The sequence below is a fragment of the Mauremys reevesii genome, linkage group 26, assembly GCF_016161935.1.
Source record: "Mauremys reevesii isolate NIE-2019 linkage group 26, ASM1616193v1, whole genome shotgun sequence".
NCBI classification, from domain to species: Eukaryota; Metazoa; Chordata; order Testudines; family Geoemydidae; genus Mauremys; species Mauremys reevesii.
This window is the reverse complement of record NC_052648.1, coordinates 9,139,222-9,156,979: the sequence shown is the minus strand read 5'-3', so window position 1 is coordinate 9,156,979 and position 17,758 is coordinate 9,139,222. Positions and strand designations below refer to the sequence as shown.

Below are 17,758 nucleotides of genomic sequence, written 5' to 3'. Positions count from 1 at the left end.
ATAATTACTATACTATACATGTGCATATCAAACAAAAGAGATTCACAGATTCCAAGGCCAGAAGGGATCATTCTAGTCTGACCTCCTGTATAAGACAGGCCACGGAACTTACCCAAAATAATTCCTGGTTGAACTAGATCTTATCTTTTTAAAAAAAAAATTATCCCATCTTGTTTTAAAAAGGCAAATGATAGCTTCAGTGCTGCGAACTTCTAGTTGTCTGTGATTTTCATATCCTGACCCACACATGCACTTGAACATTATTATTATAGATGCCAGTAGTCTTCGAAAAGTTTCACATATGCCTCAAATAATAAGAGGGAGCTATTTAATTTGTTGGATAAAAATCACAGCCCGATGAATATATTTCGGTCTCCATTTTTTCTGAAAGACCCCAATAGACTGCATTCATCTGATTAATCTGTAACTGCGCTAGGCTCCCATGGTACAATTTCTGATCCAATAGCTATTATCTTGATTTTAGGATCTCCCAGAATAGTTCTAGGCTGACAGGTCTCATTAAAGCAATTTGGAAAAGCCTCTCTAACTATTCTGACTTCTCTCTTGCAGGCACCTTGACGCAAGCCATCCGCAATTTTGCAAAGAGTTTGGAAGGATGGCTGATGAATGCAATGAGTGATTTCCCCCCGCAGGTAGTCCAGACAAAGGTAAATAGCGGGAGTTTGTTACAAACTGTTACAAATGTTTTGTTACGGTTTTGTGCAGTGGTTCCAACCCACTGGTATTTCAGGCTTTGGTGACTGGCATTCTGGGCCCACCTTAATGACATGCCTCTGCTTGGGTCTTGTTACACCATCACTGCTCACTTGGCCAGTTGGGCATACGCCATGCTCAACTCAGCAGAAAAAACAGGCAGTGTTGAGCCGGAATAGCACGATGTGGGGAGAGGTCCATGTCACGTTGTCATGGACACCCAGATGGGGCGATATCTCCTCGTGAGATATATGGTCACAGCCACTTCATCTCATGAAGCATGTATGTTGGGGCCTGGATTTGCTATATCTAACTCCAGGCTTCAAATATAGTACTCAACAGCGATGATTAATTGTTCAGACACTGTGTTCATCGAGCACTTACTGCACCCTGCAGTTGCAGATAAAACAGTGTGCAATTAGGCACCTGCAGTGGAATGATGCTCTACTGGAGAGAGAGCTGGAATGCCGGCAGTGATTGAGGAGCATTGGCAGGCCTTGTTTAACTGCAGTGTCTCCTCTACTTGTCAGTTCTGCCAGCCTTTGATTTACATAAACACTAAATTGTCCAAGCTAATAAACATGGTCAAAGCTGCTCATTTCCCCCCTCCAGTTGTATGTTTCTGTAACGCTCTCCCTGGCTGCTGACGTGGAGCCAAGGGTTCCACTCTGGCAACTCATTTAGACCAATGAAGTGACAGGATTTCCTTGGGAGGATCACAGAAATGGAGGGATGGAAGGGACCTTGAGAGATCATGAGGTCCAGTATCATGTCTACTCCTTCTCCTCTATCCATTAGGCCAGTACCCTTTCAAAGAAGAAAATTAGGTTGTTATGAGGTGGCAATGAGCTATTAACAGTGAAGCTAGCAAAGATTTATGAGTAGCAGCATCCAGAGAAGAGTGTTGTGCCTTTATGCAGTAGCCAAGAGTGGCTTCGTGCTTATGTCCTAAGCGTTTTGAAAGGTGTGTGTGTAATCTGGCCCTGTGGTGGGTGTACCTTTTACAGGTTGGAGTAGTGAGTGCCTTTGCACAGACGTTACGGAGATACACTTCCCTGAACCATCTGGCTCAGGCAGCTCGCGCTGTGCTCCAAAACACCTCCCAAATAAACCAGATGCTCAGCGACCTCAATCGAGTGGACTTCGCCAATGTGCAGGTGACTTTTTGATGTTTCAGTTGAGGCCATGTGACGTGGTGCAGGGATCCTTAAACTACAGTGGCCTGCAGAAATCTGGCTGGCTAGTGCTGGCTCTGCCTTATTTCCAGCTACCAGATTGCACCGCAAGACATTGAAGCCTACATTAAATGCTTTCCCAGGATTGCTTTTCTAGGAAAGCAGTTGCGATAGGTGCCAAAGGGATGTCAGACAGTGGTGAGTAGGAAAGGACGTGTCCACAAGACAATCACTTTATAAAATGGGGCTCACGCTATGGACATGTTTGAGACGCCTGGATTTTAGTGCTTTGGGCAGGGGACTGGGAGTCTCCTGAGTCTCAATCCTGATTTTTAGCAGGTCACAACCTCTCTGTGCTTCTGTTTCCCACCCAATGAAAGGGGGACGCTAGTACTGACCTGCACCATAGGGTGGGTTCAGAGGCTTATTAATGTTGAAAAACCACTTTGATATCGGTTGGTGAAAGGGTTAATGGGTGGAATTTTCAGAAGTGCCTGTGTGATTTAGGAGTATAAATCCCTTTGAAAACCTACAGGACTTGTGCTCCTAAATCTCATAAATGATTTTGAAAATCTCACCCCAGGACTAAAGAGTTAGGTGCCCAAATCCCATGTAACTCAGTGGCAGTTTAGAACATAAGAACGGCCATACGGAGTCAGACCAAAGGTCCATCTAGCCCAATATCCTGTCTTCTGACAGTGGCCAATGCCAGGTGCTTCAAGGGGAATGAACAGAACAGGTCATCATTAAGTGATCCATCCCCTGTCACCCATTCCCAGCTTCTGGCAAACAGAGGCTAGAGACCCCATCCCTGTCCATCCTGGCTAATAGCCATTGATAGACCTATCCTCCATGAATGTATCTTGCTCTTTTTTAAATCCTGTTATAGTTTTGGCCTTCACAAAATCCTCTGGCAGAGTTCTACAGATTGTGTGTGCATTGTGTGAAGAAATACTTCCTTTTCTTTGTTATAAACCTGCTGCCTACTAGCCCCTAATGAAGCATCTTTTGAAAATCCCAGATGTTGCTGGTACATACAGAAGTTCTAGTCATGGAGTACCGTGAGCCAGAATGTTATTCTGCTAACTTGGAGCTTTTCCTTTGTCAGATATATGAGTCAGGATGCACCAAAAGCCATGAGATGGAATGACCAGCAGTTTTGCTCAGGCATGTAAATACTGATTTCTTATTTTCCTCTTGTGCCCTTGGTAGGAGCAAGCCTCCTGGGTGTGCCAGTGTGAAGAAGGCATGGTGCAGAAGCTGGAGCAGGATTTCAAACTCACGCTACAGCAGCAGAGCTCCCTCGATCAGTGGGCCAGTTGGCTGGATAACGTTGTCACCCAAGTTCTAAAGCACCATGAGGACAGCCCCAGCTTCCCCAAGGCAGCTAGGCAGTTCCTGCTGAAGTGGTCCTTCTATAGGTATAGCTCTTTTTTTATCCTGGAACTCTACATGCCCCTGCTTGGGACATCTAAATACCTTGCTGCTAAATTGTATTTTGTCCATCTGCAGGCCAGACTTCAAAAAGAAAAGCCGTCCAAGGTCAATATCCCAAAACCTGGCTGCTGAAAGTTAGGATCCTAAATCACTCTACCCTGGCATGAATGACTACACGAGTGTTTAGGGCAATGGAAAATCAGGCCCTGATTCTCTGTCTTAGTTCCCCATCTGTGAATTGGAGATAATAATCCGAATCTCCTTTGCTAGGGGGTTTGCGAGGCTAAATTAACTAATGTTCCTAAAGTGCTTTGAGATTTTGGGTGAAAGGAAGAATTTAACAATCGCGTAGTAGGTACTCAGCATTTCCCATGATTCTTCTCACTCTAGAATTCTGAGATTCTGTGGTTCTAAAACGTGTCCAAAATGTTTTGTTTCCTAACCATTCTCTAGCTCTATGGTGATCCGTGACCTCACCTTGCGCAGCGCTGCCAGCTTTGGTTCCTTTCACCTGATTCGCCTGCTCTACGATGAATACATGTTTTATCTGGTAGAGCATCGTGTTGCCCAGGCAACAGGGGAGACACCAATTGCTGTCATGGGAGAGGTGAGCGCTATTTATGCCCTAGTAACAGAACCCAAACTGAGCAGTGGTTAAAGGGACACCACCCACACAAGCTACACTATGCTCTGAACATGTTGTATCAGCCACTTTTTCTGAAGGATTCACTAATTTTTGGCACCTCTGTTTTTGGCACCTAACGTGAGACACCCTGACCTTTCAGCTTCTTCCTATTGAATTACTAGGAGTTGTGAGTGCTCAGCACCTCTCAACATCACACACAAAGTGGCTCAAATTGGGTGCCAGATTATGGAAGTGCCCATTTGATGGCACTTTGGGGGAGTGTGTCTAAGACATCCCTGCAAGTTACATACCCAAATCCCATTGACTCCAGCTCCAGCTCCTCTAGCCCCTCAAAAACCTCAACCTCTGTGCACAGTCAACCACTTCCCCTCTTTGGGTTTTTGAGGGAAAAGCATTTTTACAAATCACAACACTTAGTCATAAACCTAAACCCAGGGTTGGGAGTTCAATCCTTGAGGGGGCCACTTAGGGATCTGGGGCAAAAATCAGTACTTGGTCCTGCTAGTGAAGGCAGGGGGCTGGACTCAATGACCTTTCAAGGTCCCTTCCAGTTCTAGGAGATTGGTATATCTCCAATTATTAATTTAACCTTAAACCGACTGGATCTCAAGTTGATAGTGTCCCCTTAAAGCTTGCTGTCCACATAGAAAATATTCAGTAAGAAAGTTTCCTTGCTAGTATTAACATGCTAGAGTAAAACAAATACATTTAAAAATCTAATTAGCTCTTTGGAGTTTATACTGTTTGTTACTCTTTCCTTTTCCTGCAACTGACACAGTGAAACTAGACAGATCAAGTTTCACCATCTGTTAAGTTAGTTTCACTTTTTGATTCTGACCCATTAGCCCAGTGCTTCATTTTATTAGGTCCGCAACACTGCAGCAGATTGTTTAAATACACAAAAACTTGTTTTAATTAAAAAAGAATTTGAAAACGGTATGGGATTATTTCTGTTTATACTTTTAACAAGCCCTAATTGTGGGCTTAACTGTTTGACAGTTTGATTTTCCTTCTTTAGACTCTTGTAAATATTTGTATGCACCATAAACTTCAGAAGGAGAAGGATTCTTCATAGCATAAGAGAACTAATCCCATCTTTTCATGTACATCTCAGTATTTTATTGCTCTTGCTAACTTATGTTCCTACTACAGCTTTTTTTTTCATGGTCTTACCCAGCAGTTTAGCTGGTGCCTCCATTATTATAAAGTAATAAGGCACTGCAAGAAGTCAGAGAAGTATTTTATCATTCCAGGTGACTTACTAAAATAATAGAGGCAAGCAAAGTAACTAATGCAGCTGACTTAATGTTGCTCTTTAAAGGCTGTCTAAGCCCTGGTCTACACTAGGGGGGGATTGATCTAAGTTACGCAACTTCAGCTACACGAATAATGTAGCTGAAGTCAACGTACTTAGATCAACTTACTGTGGTGTCTTCACCGTGGCGAGTCGACTGCTGCCGCTCCCCCGTCGACTCTGCCTGCGCCTCTCACCGAGCTGGAGTACAGGAGTTGACGGGAGAGCGCTCAGGGGTCGATTTATTGCACGATAAATCGATCCTCACTGGATCGATCACTGCCCGCCGATCCGGTGGGTAGTGAAAACATACCCTTAGTGTCCATAGTAAGGCTCACTGTACTCTGCTACCTCTTTCAGTTGCTGGATACGCACATGCAACGTGAATGCTATTGATTGCAATCCAATGACTTCTGCTAAGAGCGGAGTAAACTGGCAGCAGAGAGGGAAGGTGCCATGTGTGTGTGCCTGTGAGCATAGAGAAACCCAGCATCCTACCATTTGATGCTGACAGGTTGCTCTGCACAAGTTTGCTCTTGTTTAGTGCTTCAAGCCTAACAAGGAGCTCACAGATTTGCAGGCTGAGTTTAAGGTCCTGTAAGGTAGAAGTTTGGGCCTCACAGCTAGATACATTCTTTAAAAAGGGATGCTGTCTTTGGCAGGAACCAAGCGGTTATCCAATCCAGGATACTCTATCTTGTTGGAGCAAATTCACTGGGGATAAAAACTAGTCATGTCTGGTGTCTCAGTGGCCTAGAGGAGTGGCAATAGGAGATGGAGCCTTTCACCTCTGACACCACTGCTTTGAATCTAGCCTAGGTACGTTCGTCCCTGCCCTCTCCCAGCTGTGCAGTGTTGACAATGTTCCTAGCAGACAGATGTCCACATCGCCAGCACCTCAACTGGCACTAATTGTGACCCCCTTAATAGATACATCCGAAGAGAGGCCAAGCATTGAATGGGCCATGGAGACTGAACCCTCCTCTCTGCCCTAGTCAGCTGCTCTAGCTCAGCAGTGAGGCACTCTGAGGACAGCTCTCAGCTGGCGTGGTGTCCTTGACCAACACTGACTCTCAGCAGCTCTCTTTGTCCAGTAGGTGGCACTGTGGCCATTCCAGCAGAAGAGCATCTTTTAAATGAAAGAAATTGCATTGCCCAGAGCTGTCCGATCCACAGATGTAGAGTAACAATAAAAACTCGAAAGAGGCAAATCTGTTTTGCTTGTTTGTGATAGAGCAGTTTACTGACTGAGATCTACAGAGGAAGAGCGCCATAAGAGGGCTAGCTATTATTAGCTATTACTGGTGCTCCTGGGAACTACAATAATACAAATAATATAATAATGCTCTGGGTATTACATTTAAAAAAAAATTTAGTTCCAAGTCTATAATAGTGATGGTCTGCTCGTGATTTCAGAAATGGATAAGTAAGTTTCTCCTCTTACTTTAATGGAATCAATTTCTGCCTCTTGAGCTGTGTATGGGGCTTTGTGCACGTTGGATACAAGTTTGCTCATTGGCTTAAATGGGAGCTGTGATGGGTTCCCCCCGGGTTGCCACCTGGAACTGGGGTACCACTGAGCCCCCTGACCCACCACCCTGTGAGGCTGTGACAAGCTGCACACATGCTCCCAGTCTCACACTTTCACCAGTGCATAGGTAGGGACACACCCAGCTGTAGTAACATGCAGACAAGCTTTCAGACCAGCCCCTGCATAGGAAGGGTATACAGCTAGGGCACTTACCAGCTTCTCAGGCGCACACCCCCTCTGAAGGGTAAACCCAAAAGTATACCATCTTGCACTGCACAGAGAGCTGTACAGCATCAGCATATAAAATTCATCCTCTCCCTCAATGTGGAGTAGGGTGACCAGACAGCAAATGTGAAAAATCAAGATGGGGGTGGGAGGTAATAGGACCCTATATAAGAAAAAGACCAAAAAATTGGGACTGTCCCTATAAAATTGGGACATCTGGTCACCCTAATGTGGAGCGAGATATGTAACAGCTTTCTGCCTCACATTTTGATTTCCACACGCTGGTTTTAGACCAAACAGAAACAAGTTTATTAACTACAAAAGATAGATTTTATGTGAGTATAAGTGATAGCAAACAGATCACAGCAGATTACCTCGCATATAAACAAAAACGCAATCTAAGCTTAATATACTAAAGAGATTGGATATGAGTAGCAAATTCTCACCCTAAATGATGAGTTAAGCCGGTTGCAGAGATTCTTAAAGGGCATGCTGCACTTACTTGCAGCTTAAAACTTCAGGTATTTCTTTCACAAGCTAGAAATCCCCCTAGCCTGGGTCCAACTCTTCCCCCTAGTTCAGTCCTTGTTCCTCAGGTGTTTACAGGAGTCTTTTTGGGTGGGGAGTCAGTGAAGAACCATGGTGATGTCACTCCCCTGCCGTAAATAGCTTTTGCATATGGCGAGAACCCTTTTTCTCCAAGCTTGGTTCCCACGCCTTTCAGTGGCAAAACACTGGTATTCTAAGATCGAGTGCAGTACCAGGTGATCTGGTCACATGCCCCTGTCCTGGCATAGCAGCCATGACTAGAAGGCTGTTTGTAGCATCCTCAGGAAGGCTCCCTGGTGGGAGATTAGCTTCTTCTAAGACCTATTGTTCTCCCTAATGACCCTTCCCAGCCAGCCATCCAGACTGATTGCATTCTGCCTAGTGGGCGTACCCCAGGTGTAAACACATTTGTAACAGATGCATAAACAATATTCCTAACTTGAGATACTAAAATGAAACATGCCTACAAATAGAATAACCATATTCAGTGAATCATAACCTTTTCCGTGATCTCTCACATGACCTATCTTGCATAAAATACACTGTAGTTATGCCATAATCATATCACAATAATATTACTGTGAAGAACACCAGGCGTAATGCCACAGGAGCTATACACAGTCATTCATACGAGGCAACCAGGGCCGGATTAAGGTTGAGGGGCCTCAATATGAATGACGTATTGCAAAAAAAATGAAGACGTCATCAAACATTTCTCTACATACACATTTACATATTATTTATTTATGTAAAATGAACAAGTTTATTCTACTCCCACGACACTCAATTCTTCAGTTACTTCCGAGTAAGAGAGAGCACGAGGGATGCTACGCTGGGCCTCCTTCCTCCTAGGTAGTGGAGTGCTTATCTGTCTGAGGATGAACACTGCAACATTCCCCATCCTGCTCATCTCTTTCCACCTTGTGCTTCTACCCTCAGCTCTCCGCTGGCACAGTGCAAAGCCAAGCCCTGCAGGTATTTCCCCCAAGCTATGGCCTCTACCCCACACACCCCATCGCACTCTCACTGCAGTCTGGGAGGCCGCCAGCTTTTATTATGCAAAAGAAAACAACTCCGATGTAAAATCCAGTTAAGTAGAGGAAGTAGTAGGGGGGAAATGACATTGGGTGGCATTGTATTTTAGGCTGTCTTGTTCTGAAAGCTGTCTCCCACTGTTGCACTGGCTGAGGACAATGAATTATTGTTTTTGCATTGAACCCAAATATTAGTTGTGGGATGATACCCAGTTTGTGTAGTTAATCTCCAGTGATTCACCACATCAGGCCATTCTGTCACCAAGCTCTGCCACAATTAGAATCATTGAAGAGAATCCTAGGACTGGAAGGGATCTCGAGCGGTCATCTAGTCCGGTCCCCTGCACTCATGGCAGGACTAGCTATTCTTTATTCTAGAATGTGAGAGCAGCAGCTGTGACATGAGGTTTTTTAACATGAGTTCTGTGTGCACCAGTCCCTTACGGTTTGCATTTGTTTGTTTTAAACTTTCTGTAAGAAAAACATAACAGCTAGAAATGACACAGATCTTTAGATGGCTGCCCAGTCATGATAGTTAGCACTTGTGTGCTATGTTAGCTCTTCAGAATCACTGTACAAACATGAAACAAACGATCTAAAGCTTTTCAGCTTTTGAACGACTAAGAGTTGATAAAACAGAGCTATTCCCTGTTGTGTTCTCCGCCCCCCTGAACAAAAAGACTTCATTGAAAATCAGCATCTTAAAAGAACCATTAAGGATCTTTCAAAAGAACAGTCCAACCAAGGCTGCTATAGTGACACCCTTGTTACTTCAGGTCTGGTGTTTAAGGCTGGTGTAGAATGAAGGGAGAGCTTCCTGTTTTGTTGGCATTTGTAAATCAAGCAGTCCTTGCTTATTTTTTTTCCTTCAAGTGCCCAGAGTTTAGGGGAGGAAAGTGAATGAGATTCTGCTTATACCAGGTGTGAGAAAGCAGAAGAGACCGAAATCTGTTCTTGTGCAAAAATCTGTTCTCCTTGAAGTCAGTAAGACTACACAGGTGTGACAGTCAGCAGGTCTGTTAGTTCTCATTCCCTTCTCAACTCACACACATTCCATGTTTACCCAACATTTCCCAGTTGGGAAAGAAACTAGTTTGAGTTAGTCCTCATTTTTCTGCCCTAACTTCAGGTTTATTTAGCTTAAAGTTTTTGGAATGAAACTCAAAAGAAATCAAATGTGAGGTACTTTTCTGATGGATTGAACTGCTAGAGAACCAGCAAATGGACAGAACCTGCCTTTAGCCTATTCAGCCAGTCTTTCTATCATAGTCTGCTGAGAAGTGGATTCAGTGCCCTAACAAGGGTGAGGCGAGTGAGGCATTTGCCTCGGGCGCGCAAAGCGGAGCGGCAGCAGCTCTACTGATGCCGCTTCTTCGGTGGCAATTTGGCAGCAGGTCCCTGAGTCCCTCTCGGAGGGAAGGACCTGCCGCCGAATTGCCGCCACCGCTTCATTCTTCAGTGGCAATTGGGCGGTGGGTCCTTCTCTCCAAGAGGGACTCAGGGACCTGCCGCTGAAGAGCCTGGAGCTGGCCCTTGTCTCGGGCACAAAAATCCCTTGTTACGGCTCTGAGTGGATTTAAAATCCATGAGAGAGGGGAGGGAGAAACCTACAACATTGTGTGTTAAGCATCCTCCAGTGCTTTTGCAACCCCTTAAAAGTACAAAGATGCGTTGGCCTGTGGAACTAGGCTGAGCATAAAGAAAGAACGTGGTTACCCTGTGCATCCCAGTACAGAAAAATACATCAAAGAAAAAAATGGAATGTCTTTGATTTTTAGTACAGTTCAATACAGTATTGAACACAGGGCATCATAACTCTGAAGCCCCTCGACCGGAGGTTCTGTAAAAGTTAAAGTGCTGATATCCAAAATGGGATGTTTTGTTTTTCCTGAAAACGGGGTGGAAATTCATTCTTTATACGTGGGAGGGGCAGTAGTTCTGGCTGGAACTGGATAATTCTGTGCAAGCTTCCCACCCTACCGCTCTGGTACTGCCTGTCCCGTCCCCCCCCCCGCCACCTCCTTGCCCTGCCCCACCACAGGCACTCACTAGTTGTCCAGCAATGGGACCCAGCATGCATAGAAGAGGATGGTGATGGGCACTAGGAGCCAGGAGGCAGCATCCTGGAGCTGTCTGCCAGCCTCAGCCCAGAAGAGGGATAGAGGGAGCTTCTTCCCTCTAGGGTGACCAGATGTCTCAATTTTATAGGGACAGTCCTGATTTTTGGGTCTTTTCTTATATAGGCTCCTATTACCCCTCATCCCGTCCCGATTTTTCACACTTGCTGTCTGGTCACCTACTTCCCTCCCTGACAGCTAAGCAGAGCTCTGAAGGGATCAGGGGGCAGTGCTCACTCAAACGACACCCACGGCTGGCACAGGTTCCTGTGGGAACCGGATTTTTAATGTCCGGTCACCAGTGTTAAGAGGATCCCTGGCAATGTGTTCCTGCAGCGCAGGGAGATGCAGCAGGCTGGCTGCTGGCTGAGCGCCTTCCAAGCCGCAGGGGGCTGCTTTGCCTTTTCTGCTGGCAGGAGCGCTCCAGCAGGGCTGTGTAAATAAGCTCCCCCCCCCTCACCCGGCCATGCCCCCTGTCTGACCAGTGGGGCCTAAAAATAGGAGAGCCTAAGGCTATAGCCGTATTAGTCTAATGGTTAATCTGGCCCTGGAGGCAACATCTGGCCTGAATGGTCTTGAGCAGCTCAAGTCCCTGACTGCTCAGCACCACCTTCTGTGCTGCTTGGGAATTAGCTGCCAAGATTTGTAACTTCTGTTAAGTTCTTAAAATCAGCTATTAATTAAAATTGTTTTGAAACAGCTGACAGGTGAGCACTGCCTGTGCATCCAGGGGACTTTCTAAACCTCACTCATCCAAGTTGTTTTCTCTTTCAGTTCAGTGACCTTGCATCCATGTCCTCAACACTGCTGGATAAAGGTATCTTCCAGCTCTATTTTTCTCTCTCTCTCTAGAGGTAGCTCCTTTAAGTCAATATTCAGGTTCGTTTGTTGTGGGGCGGGGAAGCTTGTGGTCTGGGGACACGGTCAGTTTCCAGGGTGCCATCTCAGGAGAAATAAAGTTACTTGAAAATACTAAAAATAAAAAAAAGAGTAAATGAAAACTTGGCACAAGCCACCTCTGTGCTCTGGTTTAACCAAATTGCACCTTTCTATCCCCCGAAAAATGCTGATGCTGGGAATTGTCCTCCACAGATGACATTAGCGACCTTGGAGGCGAGGCAGACGCAGATTCCCGAAGTGTTGGCGAGCCACTAGTGAAGCGCGAACGTAGCGACCCTGGCTACTCACTGCAAGAGATCTAGAACGAGGACTTGGGTTTCCTCCAGCCAGATGAAATGTCTGAAGACTTTTGGACCCGGGTTTGAAAGTCAAGCCTGAATTGCCTAGTACTCGGCGATATTAGTGCCTCTTAGTTTATCTTAATGTTTACTTCTGTTCGAGAAAGGGTTTAAGGCCGTGTGAGCATGTGTAAAGGATGCAGCGGTTTGTGAAGAGGGTAGTAGTTTGTCCGTACAGGAAGAGTCGATTGGAAGCCTGCTTTCTCCATCTTTCTACATGTAAAAGGAGCACGATTGGTAGGTGAAGGGTGATGGGTCAAAAAAAATCCAAGGACAATGCCTTCATGGTTGACAATGAATTGAACTGCCTGGCCTTGGGATGCTCCCAGGACTGGTTGCTTGAGTCCTGTTCACCTGATCAGGTTGCTTTGGAGTAGAGGAGGTCAGATTAGGGGTTAAGGGGGCTTCTGTTTCAGGGGGCGGGGTTTGGGTTTCTTCTCCGCTTTTTCAGACTTCACTGTGATATGGAACTTGCACCAGTCAGTGCCCGAGAAGAACCCTCCTATGCCCTTTTGGGATGGGGCGTCCAGCCTGGCCGTTCACACTGTGGGATCACAGTACAACCTTCTCTTGTACCAACCCGGAGAGAAGGGCCCTGTGCTGTGTCTGTCTGACCCGTGCAGGGTGGTGCGTAGTGTGTAGTTTGGGCTTTGCATGACACAACTTTCCTACCCGATCCTCTGTTACTTGCTGTGTATTGCTGCTTTTAGTCCATGGCTGATTCTGTGACCGCCCTGTAAGTGATTCAGAACCCGGACTCTCACGGGAGCGTCTGGGACCCTTTCCGTCTGATTTGAGATACCAAAGGACTTGGAGGAAACAGCAGCTGGTCACAACATTTGGTCTTTGCCCTCCATGCTCTAATGCGAACAGTAACTGTAGGGAGAGAGCAAAAGGAATAAGGTAGGCACATCCCTACCGGGATATTTCGGTGCAAGGCAGATTTAGGCCCAGAGCCTCAGCACCTGTTATAATTTTTAAGAGTCAGATCTGCCATGCTGCCAAAATGTTGAATGTAGGGGGGCGGGGGGCAGCTAACCCAGGGCACAGGCCCGGGGCATGAGCATGGATGCTGGGGTTACATTGCAGTGCCTTAGGGAGGACTGGCGCACCTGCTTTCCTCTGCCGTTCCAGTTTAAACTGGTACAGTAGTGCCTGTCGCTCGGAATACGAGGTCTGAAAACAGTAAATTAACCAGTTTCCATGTAGCATTCGTGAGCAAATTGTGGGGCACTTTGGCCAGGTTCATGCTCCACCCCACAGTGGCAACTCCCAGCCGTGTATCATTTACCACTGCAGATCATTCTCATTGCTGTGACTGAACACGTGTGGCTTAGAGAACTCTGTCCCAAGGTGTTTATGTACACTGCTATGTCCTGTAGGGCTCATGTTATGTCATTACCTACGTGGTGTGAGAAGGGACAAAATTCTAGCATCAAACCAAACTAAAGAAAAAAAAAAGTGCAAATCTTTGTGAATAAATGCGGTGTCATAACTAGCTTTTATTATTTCTGATTTATGAGTATTTACTGTGAGCTTTCCCCAAACTGATATGCAAATGCACACGAGAAAGTATAATCTATCCACCATATAATACTCATTAATTCCAAAAGGTACTAGCAGTGCAGTAGCAATTTTTTTTTAAAGGGTGAGAGCTAAGGAAAAGGAGGCTAGTGGCAGATCTTCCTACACTAGGCTACAGTACAGTTGTCCATGCGAGGGTGCTGTGTCTATATAAATATGTCACACACTCAGGGAGAGACATGGAAAAGTGTGACTTGTTTGCCATTCTTTACAAATTTAGTTCTGCAATGTCTAGTGTCCTAGCCACCTCCGATGCAACCCGCACAGTCTTACGTTCCCTTGCTCCTGAAGAATTTGATGTTAATTGCAGCTGTTCTTCTTTGCAGCTTGTAGCCACTGACTGCCTCAGACATCTGCTTGCCACATAAGTGCAAGTGAGAATACAGGTGAGGCAGGCCAGCTTTTTTGATAGATGCCCAAACTGGACATGCACAAAAATCCCAGTTCAAAAAAAGAACAGTAATAAAAATGTATTGAGCACTCAGAGCTATACAAGAACAAATTCTCATGGCCCCAGTTCCTTCTTTGTCTGCCCAAACCCTACTGCCATTGGCCGCTGCCGTAGCCGCTCAGAGGGCGAGCGTGGGGTCCACCGAGGCTATCAGCTTAAAGCAAACCTGGTCACCTCACTTTTCAGGCTTAGCCTTTGGCATGTGATTTTTTTGGCCTGAGCCAGCTGCTGATTTGCCGTTGGAGTTATCTGCTTGGGCTACGGGGTTCTGTGCTGGGCTGTCTGCCATGAGAGAAGAGGATAGGACCACACTGTGAGTTGGCACCTTAGAGCCTTAATTACAGTGAATACTTTACTGCGCCCTCTCCAGCCTTTAATCATTGTCACGGGATGGGAGGGAACGGGGGGGAGAGACACTGGAGACATGACAGTCCACCCCCTGGAACATATTCTCCTCCAACTACCATATAAACATGGTTCACAGAGGCAGGTGGTGGAGGGAAGAGAGAGGCCTTTGTACCTATATCAAACTATCTTTATATAGCCTCCCATGTGGCATCGATACAGCGGCAGGGCTTTGGCCCTGTCCAGGGAAGCTTTCCCTCCACATGAGTCTGAAAAACAAGATTGAACAGATGCTAAAAAGTTAGTGATTCTGTGCTGGCCACATGACCAGGGTGCACTGAATGCTCAGGTCCATTTCACGCCTACAGTCCAGCAAACGTACTCCCAACTTGCTACTGTGCTGGCCAAATAATGAACACTCTCGGTGAAATGTCCTGTGCATGAGGCTGCCGCATCATCTCAAATGCTGAGGGAATAAACATCTACCTACCTAAGTCCTGCTACTGTCCTCCCTGGAGCTACCTGGGGGAGGGATGAGAGCAGGATTGGACTCAGGAACTCCCATGGAGCTTAACCCCTAATCATCCATAGCCTATGGAGACAGAGCAGAGGGGAGCGGCTGGCTGGGCCTCAGCAGCCTTTTCACATCGTCATCAACCTGCCCTTTGGCGGGGACACAGCCCCTAGCATGCAGCTGCGGGACGGGAAGGCTGAGAAGTTTTCTGGACCCTGTGCTGGGGGCCCTGTTTCTAAACCCTTTGTGTAACACCCTAGACCGCAGATGCTGATTTGCTCACTTCCAGTAGTTTCTACAGAACACAGGCTTGCTGGCTGTGACTTAATTCTCTTTTATTTGGCAGCGGCTGAAATAATGTAGATGAGTTGTTATTAACGATTAAAGTGTCAGAAAAGGCCAAATTTGGGTGTGTGTAATTTTTTCCCTTCCCACAAGGAAAAAGGTGAAAGTTCAAAGCCAAAAAGGCTTGCACTTTGAATCCTCAAGAAACCAATGAAGCAGCTAGTCCGACAACGTGCACAAGTAACTTGACGAGGGAAGGCCCCGGGGCCAGTGAGTAGGGGCAGGTTAGCCAGAAGGACTCACAGCTTCTATTCCTGGCTCTTATTACTCACCAGCTCAGTGATCAGCCTCCAGTTATGTCTTTCTCTCCGCTTCTGTTTCTCTTTGTCTATTTGCAGTACAAGCTGTAGCCCCAAATGTGCACACCGCTCCGCACCCTGGAGCCACTCTTTTGGTTAGAGCTTCTAGCTGCAACTGTCATAATTAGGACCCTACCAAACTTCCAGTCATGAAAAACACAGCACGGACTGTGAAATCTGGTCTCCCCCCGTGAAATCTGGTCTTTTGGGTGCTTTTACCCTATACTATGTAGATTTCACAGGGGAGACCAGCATTTCTCAAATTAGGGGTCCTGACCCAAAAGGGAGTTACAGGGGAGTCAAGTTATTTTAGAGGTGGGGGGGGGGGGTCGCAGTATTTCCACCCTTACTTCTGCACTGCTGCCTTCAGAGCTGGGCAGCCGGAGAGCGGCGGCTGCTGACTGAGGGCCCAGCTCTGCAGGGAGCAGCGCAGCAGTGAGGGTGGCAATACCATACCAGGCTAGCCTTACTTCTGCACCGCTGCTGGCAGCAGCTCTGCCCTCAGAGCTGGGCTCCCGGCCAGAAGCAGCTGCTCCTCTCCAGCTTCCCAGCTCTGAAGGCAGCGCCACCAGCAGCAGCAGCAGCGCAGAAGTAAGGGTAGCAGTACTGCAACCCCCCTACAATAACCTTGCAACCAACCCCCCACTCAACTCCTTTTTGGATCCTGACCCCCTACAATTACAACACTGTGAAACTTCAGATTTAAATACTGAAATCATGACATTTATGATTTTTAAATCCTATGACTGAAATTGACCAAAATGGACCATGAATTTGTTAAGGCCCGAGGCCTAAAGAATGGTATTTTCAGAGCACTGCTCACCAGCTCCCTCTTCAGGCCACTCAAATTCCATCACCCTAATGAAGTCACAGAAATGCTCTGACTTCAAAAAGCACCAGAAGTCAGGAGCCGGGTCTGCTCTCCAGCTTGACCTAGCGAGGAGAAGCGCATCCCCTTCTGAGACCAAACTGCCTTAGACATGCAGCAGCTGGGCCCATGAAACACTTCGGGGTTGGAAAAGCTGGGGCTATGCAACACCAGGGTTGTGTACTGAGTTAGTGAAGGACAAACAGCTAGAATTTCAAAATGCCACTTCCTTCCTTCGAGGCCTTCCTGCTGGTTCCCCATCAGGTAGTTCTCGTTCTCACGCTTCAGGGAAGCCTCAGGGCATTTCACCCTTCCCTCCGCAAGAGTGGGATCGCAGCTAAATCTTATTTTATAGAGAAAGGCGCCATGGTGGCTTTTTTCGATAAGCCAAAAGCCTCTTTGAGGGCTGAAGCCTGTAGCTGCCCCTTGCAACCGGCGCTCCTCAAGCGGTTGATTAGGAAGTTGCTCCCGAGTTACCTTGGTTGTAACGATTGCTTGAATGTTCCTTGTTCACCCGCCCAGCCGCGAGCAGCGTCGATTGCAGCAGCGCCAAAGGTCATTTTCAGCTGGAGCCCATGGCTGTGAAATGCATCCCCAGGAAAAACCTCCGTGGCCATCACACTTCATGCTTGGCGCTAAGGCTTTAACTGCAAGGCCTGCCACGTGTGGTGGCCCAATCTCAGTGGCTCAAGAAGAACTGAGTCACGGGAGCGGGAGAAGAGAACGTACTGGCCTTGTACTGGAGTCGGTGTCACGTGGACCCATTGCTGTTACAACTTACAGCACTGAGGAAACTGACCTTCAGTTGCTGCGGGGTGTGACCAGTTGCTGCAGATGCTTCCTACCGCAGAAGAGCTGAATCAGAGTCTTGGGAAAGTCCTACTTACAAGCATGCAACGCAAATCTCCTCCCAGAAATGTGGCTGCAGACTAGGCCAGGGAAGTGGTTTGTATCACTGAAAATCCATTCAGAGTTGTCCAGGGTAACAGCTCTCAAATCCCATGTCTCTCTGGCGCTCATCACTTGTTCCTGGTTTCCTGCTGCAGGCCATCAGGTCTCCACTCGCACTGTGCAACAAGCAGCTTCCAGTCTGGCACTTCCCCACGGTCACATGCTTGGTTCTGAAACCTTCATATTTGAAAATAGTTTGCGTGTGCAAGCGGTACTAGATCTGTGCTGCCGTTCTCAAAGCATTCTGCACACACACTGCTGTGGCCTCACAGCCTCGTTACCCCATTCTTATACCGATGGGGAAACTGAGTCACAGAGAGAGGGAACTTGCTCAAGTACACGGCAGAGCTGAGAATAGATCCCAGGTCTCTGCGTTCTATTCCCAGCCCTGCCACTGGCCTGGTAGGTGACCTTGGGCGAGTCACTTTGCCTGTTTCCCCC

At 46.9% G+C, this 17,758-nt stretch overlaps 1 protein-coding gene across 5 annotated transcripts in view; it reads left to right on the top strand.

Annotated features, from left to right (window-relative positions):
- Positions 1 to 13,546, top strand: part of RFX2 (regulatory factor X2) — a 96,007-nt gene extending 82,461 nt beyond the window's left edge. For all 5 annotated transcript variants that reach the window (XM_039515798.1, XM_039515797.1, XM_039515799.1 and 2 more), the window contains exons 13-18: positions 571 to 668; positions 1,722 to 1,871; positions 3,102 to 3,310; positions 3,780 to 3,933; positions 11,497 to 11,539; positions 11,815 to 13,546. In XM_039515798.1, coding sequence (XP_039371732.1) covers positions 571 to 668; positions 1,722 to 1,871; positions 3,102 to 3,310; positions 3,780 to 3,933; positions 11,497 to 11,539; positions 11,815 to 11,924 — 764 coding nt within the window. In that variant the 3' untranslated portion in view covers positions 11,925 to 13,546. The remainder of the gene's footprint in view (positions 1 to 570; positions 669 to 1,721; positions 1,872 to 3,101; positions 3,311 to 3,779; positions 3,934 to 11,496; positions 11,540 to 11,814) is intronic.
- Positions 13,547 to 17,758: the final 4,212 nt, after the last annotated feature.